This window comes from Lolium rigidum, chromosome 2, assembly GCF_022539505.1.
Source record: "Lolium rigidum isolate FL_2022 chromosome 2, APGP_CSIRO_Lrig_0.1, whole genome shotgun sequence".
Taxonomy (NCBI): domain Eukaryota; kingdom Viridiplantae; phylum Streptophyta; class Magnoliopsida; order Poales; family Poaceae; genus Lolium; species Lolium rigidum.
Window position 1 is genome coordinate 164,657,216 of NC_061509.1, and position 8,546 is coordinate 164,665,761.

General features: G+C 47.1%; 1 protein-coding gene across 1 annotated transcript; it reads right to left on the minus strand.

Moving 5' to 3' along the window:
• Positions 1 to 900: 900 nt before the first annotated feature.
• On the minus strand, positions 901 to 5,019 carry LOC124687625 (beta-galactosidase 1-like). Its single transcript, XM_047221399.1, has 16 exons — positions 4,852 to 5,019; positions 4,430 to 4,525; positions 4,236 to 4,348; positions 4,085 to 4,151; positions 3,867 to 3,959; positions 3,618 to 3,770; positions 3,442 to 3,527; positions 3,225 to 3,330; positions 3,045 to 3,132; positions 2,848 to 2,966; positions 2,598 to 2,762; positions 2,299 to 2,486; positions 2,015 to 2,213; positions 1,804 to 1,917; positions 1,590 to 1,694; positions 901 to 1,503 (listed from the first exon to the last, which is right to left on the minus strand). Exons 1-16 carry the CDS (start codon positions 5,017 to 5,019, stop codon positions 901 to 903), a joined length of 2,463 nt encoding a protein of 820 aa, XP_047077355.1.
• Between the last annotated feature and the right edge of the window lie 3,527 nt (positions 5,020 to 8,546).

The following is an 8,546-nucleotide window of genomic DNA, read 5'->3' on the forward strand; positions in this document are numbered from 1 at the left end:
TACCTGGTCATCCGCTCGGAGGCGGAGCGGAAGAAGTGGAACCGCTCCGAGGGCCCGCGGAAGCAGAGCGCGCGGCGGTGGATGAACTAGGGCCTGACGCCTCCGGGGAAGCTCGCCCGCTACGCCAATAGCGGCGAGGGCTCTTCCTCTGGAGGGTCGCGCTGGACCCTGGTGCCGCCCATCGACAATAGCGAGGAGGAGAAGGAGGAGGAGGAGGCGCCGTGTCGCGGAGTCTTCAATTTCGGCCACTACGTCCTCAACAACGATGAGGAGGCGATGGTGATCCAGCAGGACGCGGAGGCGCGCGCGTGGTTCCACCGCGAGGAGGCGGACGCTGTCCGGCAGGTGCGCGCGTACGAGGCTGTGCAGAAGGAGGCCGTCGTCCGCCGCATCAAGAAGGAGATCGTCGACCTCGATGCCGAGTAGGCGCGAGCAGTTCCGCCTCACCGTCGTTCGCCTCCCCGTCCTCGTCCGCCCCTAGAGGCCTCGGTAAGTATCCCGAAGCTGAATTTTGTTCATCGTTAGGTCACGCGGCGGAGGAACTACCTATATTTGATCTTTATTTTGCGATTGACATGTAAATTATGTAGTGTATGAACTATGAATTTCATTGCTGAACTTGTTTGCGATGAAAAATTCTCCCTGTGAATTTAAATTTCAAGTTTTTCAGTTCCGATTACGGTTTTGTTCTGCGTCACCTTTGAATTCGCTCGAAAAACGTTTTTCCGGGAGACTAAACTCGCACTTTTCAGTTCGGCTCTGTTTGTTTAGTGGACAGAAATATGTAAGAACTCGCTATGCAATCGAGACTGATCTTCTAATCATAGTTTTAGAGTTCGAGTGAAAACTAAGTCCTGGCTATCGGTATATAATTTCCTAACTAATATCTGGGCTGCTGAACTAGCATGTAGCCTGGACGGTGAGCACGCCGGATGCCTCGCTGCCAGCAGAGTCCAATTCGTCAGTATAGTGCACGGTGCACGACTCCTTTCCAAGGCATGCCGCCGACAGCGCCTCCATGGCTGGCTTGGACTCATAGCCTCCCTCGTACGCGCCACACTGGCCCTTGGCCACACCGAAGCTCGTGACGTCGATGCTGGAGATGGTCCCACCGTTCGCGCACGCCAAGGTGATGCTGTCGCCCTTCTCTGCATTGATGCACACCGACCCGACGACCACCGTCCTGAAGTTCACTTTGGTCGGGTCGCCACCGGCCTCCTCGAACAGCACGATGGTGTTGAGCCCTCCAGCGTTGAGGAAGGACCTCGGGACGTGGTAGAACTGCTGGCCGATCTCGTGGCAGCCGGTGAGGCACTTCTCCTGGTTGTCCCAGGTCTTGTACGCCCCTCTGTAGTCACAGCGGTGGCAGCCGTCCATGTTGCCCGCGATGTAGCTTGGCCAGTAGCGCCCCAGGTTGCGGCCGTTCACGTACACCACGCCCTTGTTCAGGCCAGCCAGGTCCACCACCACGGCATCCTCACCATCAGGAGCGTGGAAGATAGCCTACAGAAAAAGATAAATCAAAATTTACTCACTATTTTTAAAACAAATTACCACATGAGATGTTTGTATGTATTCCAAAGTAATACCTTGTACCAGCTGAATGGCCTGTTGACTGGGACGGCGGGGTGGCAGCTCCACTCGAGGTCAGGCTTGTCCAGATGGATTTGGATGCTCTCACCATACAAGCCAGTCTAAAACACAGGGATTTATAAAGAGTTTTGTCAATTACTATGAGGTTAGAGATCATCATTGATTAAACTAACTAAAGCACATAACATGATCTACACTATCGTGTAGTACCTCGTAAGTCCAGGTACTGTGGGAAAGATCAATGGCGCTGCTGTCGGGACGAACCAGCTTAACCGGCCCACCGACAATACCAGCGGGCATCAGCTCGAAGGAGGCTCCATAGTTCTGTTTTAGCATAGGAAAATTATCAAGCATGCATGGCTGAAACAGCAGAGATGCAAAAAAAGATGCTAGATCTTTTTAGGTTTGTGAAAACCAAAACCTTGAGGCCGACGGTAGCACTGAGGAGGGAGATGTAGTTTTTGCCGGCTCTCATTGTCACAGGAGCCTGGAACTGGAAGATATATGGCCCATTCACGGAGTGCTTGTAACCAGCGAGCTCCCCGTTGACAAATGCATAGAGTTCATGGCCGGTGGTGTTCACATACAACGTGAACTCCTCTTCCGCACCACTGGTCAGACTGCATTTCAAAGTTTTGGTTTCAGGTTCAGTGACAATATTCACACAAGATGCTACATATACTGCTATGATATTTGCCGAGATACCTTGTCTTGTACCACAGGTAGTCGCTCTTATCAGCTCCTGTAACAATCTGTTCCAAGAGCTCGTTTCTTCTGAAGGAGCCGCTACGATCGGTGCAGAAAGGCTTCAAGAGTTCAGGAAGCCAGAACCACTTCAAACCCTGGGTCACCTCACTTTCTTTCTTCACCATCACAGATGTCTGTGTCTTAACCTGCTCATCGAGTCATTGTTCCAATGGAAAACAACCAGTAACGATCAGGACTATCTTATACTAGATTGCTCGATATAAAAAAAACCCTATATATGGTAGTAGAGAAGCTACCTTAGCGGTGTTGTATGCAACAGTCTTGCAGTCAGGCAGAACGCTGACGGACCATGCTGGTACCTGGTAAGTAGACCCTTCAAAGGTCACATTAAGATCCTCGTTGTCATGGCTGTTGCTGATGAAGCAGGCAGACGAGCCATCGTCCAAGGTGTACTTTGTCGCCTACATTGACCAGAAGAGTAAACCACAACATAGCTCAGACATGATCAAACCGTGAAGGGAAAAAAAAAGAAAACTAGAATCATACTTTGACTTTGTCGTCGAAGCTGGTTTCGTTTTGCTGGCCGTAGACGAGATGCTTCTCCATGGAAGTCAGCATAGCATGAAGCTGCTTTAAGTGGCCATATTTAGGTTGCCTAATGTTACCTGTCAGAGTGAAATTGATTAGATCTGAATACTGACTGCAATGCATGCCTGAAGCAAACCTTCTGAAAGCAAGCTTACCATACTCATCCAAAGGTGCATCGTAGTCATAGGAAGTTGTGATGTATGGACCTCCAGTAGTACGGCCAAAGTTCGTGCCGCCATGATACTGCAGATCAACGTTGCCGTGGGGAACTGATTAACATGCAACAATCATTCGCCTAAGTTGAAATAAGAGTACAATCACTGAGAGGAGAATACCATGTAATAGTTTTGAACTGATCCACGGTTTTGGAAGAACATGGCGACCGAGTAAGCAAGATCCTCAGCGGGCCTATGATAATCTGGCTTGTCCCAGGCTTTGAACCTAATGACATATTGAAGTTATCGTCGGCTAAGCCTACTTGGTGAGAGTTAAATAGTCTCATTCTTGCTGTAGCTAGATGACAAAGTGAATATGCGGAGAAAGTAGTCTTACCATCCAGTCCAGTTCTCCGTCCATATCTTAGGCATGTTTTCTTTGGGCTTGAAGTTGTGGCAGTAGAAACCATTGCAAGTTTCGAGCTGATGATCGAAGGCGACAAATATAAAACATATGGTTCATTCAAACGAACACATCACTTGTTCATGTGAAATTTGGAGAGGGGGCCTTACCACATTGGGTGGGAGGTCGTTGGACTGCTGGCACATGATCCACGGCACGCCGACGTTCTGGTTGTTGGCCATCTCCGCGCACCAGTGGATGTACTTGGTGGCGGATTGCTGGTCGGGCAAGCCACTCTGAATGTTCCCGTACTCGTTCTCGATCTGCGACGGAGGAGCGGGTGTGTTGACATTAGAGTTAGAAAGCTCGTCATTCCAGATTTTAGGAATATCCTGTACATTTGGTCGACTTTGCTTTACCTGAGCGAGAATGATGGGGCCTCCCTGCCCAGCGAACATGTTGGCGTCCTTCATCTTGTTCACTATCAGCTTGGTGAAAGTCTCCATCTCGCGCTGTTGAACACGTAATAATACACAAAATCAATATAGTTCAGTTTGAATCACAGGTACTTTATGCCAGATGGATTTAGAGAGATGCATATAATCAGCACGGATCAAGAACTGGAATGGAGTAGTACCTCGAAAGGCTGGTTGTGAAGTCTGAACTGCATGTCAGGGATGTCACGCAGCCAAGCAGGCAGTCCTCTGGAAAAACAGGAAATGAAAACGCACAAGTTAGTGCTTGATTTAACAATAAAAATTCAGTGCCAACGTACAGAGACTACATACCCGTAATTCCATTCGCCACAGATGTAGGGGCCAATGCGAAGGATGGCGTACATGCCGGCCTTCTGGACCTCACTGAAGAACCTCATGATGTCGTAGTTTCCCGCGAAGTTGTACTGAAGTTAGTTTAGAGAAAATAACGTTAGCCATGGACCGATGCAGCATGATCTCTATATGGTGATGTTTACGGTACGAACCTCACGAGGGCGTGGCTCATGGCCATTCCAGAAGACGTAGGTCTCGATCGTGTTGAGACCTCCGTCCTTGGCCTTCTGGATCAGATCGGGCCACATCTGCACGACAAAGAAACAGTAGCAAATCAACAACGTTGCATCAGTTAGCTCTTAAGAACTTAAGAACGTAAGGGTTTGTTCACTTCTAGTTTATGTATTTCAGAAGAATGCATGGGATTATCCGAGATCCCAAAAGACTCGAATGGTGCGTTTGTCATGATCCTAAGAGCCCCCACAAACCACCACAAACCTTCTCGTTTTTTGTCTAGATTAAAAACTTCCCGCAATACTGGTGAAATGGAGAGATTTACTAAATCCCTTTCCATCCCTAAACCCCTAGGGGTGCATATATTCTAGAGGTAGCAGAAGTTGCCCGTACTACTCACCTCGGGCGTGCTCCTCGGGTAGTGGATGGAGCCGGAGAGGATGATGCGGCGCTCGCCGTCGATGACGAGGGCACGGTCGTCGTACGAGACCTTGGTGCAGCTCGCGCCGGGGAAGCTGCAGACGGCGGAGAGAACCAGCACCGTCAGCGCCAGCGCCGCGCGCGCCATTGAGGTAGAGGTCCGCATCTTCTCGCTTGTGGAAGGAAAGCAGAAGGTGTTGTTGGTGCAACGCAGAGTGCAGGGGACGCTGCTATTTATGCATGAAAACCATCGCCCGTACGTATATGTTGGATAAGGCTTTACTACGTATTTTTTGCTAGTTAGGTTTGATCTTTCGTGGTTAATTCGTTATCTTGTCAGGCAGTTTTGATTCACTATACGGCAGGTAGGCATGATAATACTTGATGGCGGCGGCAAAATCTCCCACGAGATTGTTGGTTTTGGATTGGACGTATAGTTGGGTTGATCGTCAGCGGGACTGATCCAGCGCGCCAACGGACCTGAGTAAAACCTACGAGACGTGTAAAACCTACTTCATCTTTTGTATAATGTTTTGAGGTATCTCACTACGGGAAAAATGGCCGCTGCCGTGCAACCGGCCATTGCCTTTGTCGTTCGATGACAAAAATACGCACGGCAAACAAACACCGCACGGCAAAGAACGAAAAAAAACGCAGGGCAATGCTGAGTGCACGGCAAAGAGAACATACGGCGCACGGCAAACAACAAACGCACGACAAAGCCACAGAAAAGTGCACGGCAATGAAACCATGCACGGTAAATAAAAAAAGACATTGCCGTGACAATCTCTTTGCCGTATGCAAAGTAAGGGCGCACGGCAAAGCTGTCTTTGTCGTGCGTTTTTGCCTTTGCCCTTGTGGCATTTTCTCTTTTTTCTTTTCTATTGTACTTATTTTAATACTTATATTTATTCTTTAAATATGACAAATATGACAAGTACTACATCTTAATACAATGTGTATACCCATACCTTTTGTGACACCCCGGAACCGGTACCATGAGGATTCCAGCGATCCGCCGAAATTCGCACGATATCGATTCAGAGACGCCCTCCGACACAACGTGCGTGAACGAATCACACACGTGATGCCAGAGGAATTAACACGAGCGGTAACATTACAACAGGATTACAATAGAGCCCACAAGATACATATATTACAACAACGACTCCAACGAGTCAAGATACAAATAGATAAATACAAAGATCTGAATCATACAAAAGATCGAATGCGTCCGAGTACGGACAAGATACAAATTGGACTAAGAGTCCTGAAGATAACCAGTGGCGTTCATAACCATGCCCAGGCCAAGCCGGAAGGGTAACCTTGCTAACGTCGTCATCTTGTACCTGTCGAAGTCGGGCCATCGGTTGCCGACAAAAGGGAGGAAGCAAAAGAGAAAAGGGAAAAGGCGAGAGTAAGTACCATGGAACGAACTCCGGCACGTACTTAGCGAGACTAGAAATGGCTATGCTCGCCGGGCGAGTATATATATATATCGCCTGGGGCTATATGGTAGGTTTAGCGGCAGTAAAACTATAACCAATAGAGACACGCTACAACATCCGTCTACTCAGAGAGGATAAGAGAGCGCACAAGGTAACAGATAAGTACTACTCAAGCATAACCCAGCCGATTACACATATCCCCTTCAGCAAAGCGAAGAGGCAATGTAAAAGGCACTCAACGGTGGACAAGTTTTATTAGGTATCGGTTGTAGTAATGCTTTATTACTACGCAAGTTATTATCAGATTATTAACAACAAATATAAGGTGTAAGTTGTTCTATGATCAAGCTATACAATTCCAAGTCGTCCATAACCGCGGACACGGCTTATCGATAAGATGTACACCCTGCAGGGGTTACCCAAATGTAACCATACGCATGCTCGAACCCACTTAATACAGGTGGAGTCTCACATCAAGACCGTTCCCAATGCAAGAGAAAGTTTAATGGGAGCCACCCAACTAAGCTACCCGTGACGAAGATCGGCCGTACTCCGATACGGACCCAGAGGTTTGCGACATAGTCCAGGCGGGCACTTACGACCAGGCACAAGATAAGTCTATCCGCAATATGAGTACAGTACATAATATAAACACCCGGAGGCAACAGGAAGTAAATCGTGCATCGTGCATATGAGCAAATAAAACCAAGGTTGTGGCTCCCAATAAACAAACTCGAGGAAAGGTAGTGGGTGATGGGGGTCCCACTCCCCCACGTACGGGTAGAGCGCTCAATCTCGGAACAGATAACAAGAACTCGGGTCCTAGGGGACATTAGCAAGTCAAAGTTCCGATGCTTTCGCAAAGGGGCTCACAGATGCCTCTGCTTACAATTTTAGTTGTTAACAACTAAGTAAAGCATGTGTATCTCCAACAACTGATATAGCATGTGATAACCTCTCAACAACCCAACATATCCCGATAACAGATCGAGATAAACAACAGAGACTAAACACGCCTACGACTCGCAAGGCTCAAACATCAAGCAACGGCTATGGGTAAGGAATGATACATATAGGATTATTATGGTAAACAAGTGGATAGGACACGTGACTCGATAAAGAAGCGCAACATAAGGATAGCAGTGAGAGAGAGAGCAAAATATACAATAGGTGAAGAGGGAGGGCTCGCCTGTGAAAAGCTGAAGAAGAACTTGTCGGAGAACTCGTCGTATCTCACATCAACACTTCGTGATCCTATCTGGGAAGAAGCAAATGTTGGACAAACAACGCATGCAAGTCTTACTACTACGGATAAAGAAGATCCAGCATGATCAAGATGATATGCATGACATGGCAATTATGATGCGATGCAACTTATCCAATTTAAGCGGAGTCGGAACCCCGGACAAACAGATTAGGTTGGAGTTGCATTTCTACCGCCAACGTTAAGTGTTGATTAGCATGGCATATCATGGCAGGGGTGCGCTACTTCATTATTAAACGGAGCGGGGAAACCCTATGTGGATATCCGAAATACTCCACATATTATGTGAGGTGAAATGCACAAACTATCACGTCTCGACATGATGCGAGATGCAAATAGATGAATGGATGGCATATTCATGTTCCTCATATTTTTCTGATCAATTTTCATATAAAAAACTTTTTATTTCGAGTTATATTTTGCAAGATATGAAACAACACATTTTTAGTAAAAGAATAAACAGATAGGCAAGGGACGAGCTGGGTCAGATTCAGATGGAGATGGGCTACCTGCGGGCGGAAATGCACAAACCATCACGTCACGACATGATGCGAGATGCAAATAGATGAATGGATGGCATATTCATGTTCCTCATATTTTTCTGATCAATTTTCATATAAAACACTTTTTATTTCGAGTTATATTTTGCAAGATATGAAACAACACATTTTTAGTAAAAGAATAAACAGATAGGCAAGGGACGAGCTGGGTCAGATTCAGATGGAGATGGGCTACCTGCGGGCGGAAATGCACAAACTATCACGTCACGACATGATGCGAGATGCAAATAGATGAATGGATGGCATATTCATGTTCCTCATATTTTTCTGATCAATTTTCATATAAAACACTTTTTATTTCGAGTTATATTTTGCAAGATATGAAACAACACATTTTTAGTAAAAGAATAAACAGATAGGACGAGCTGGGTCAGATTCAGATGGAGATGGGCTACCTGCGGGC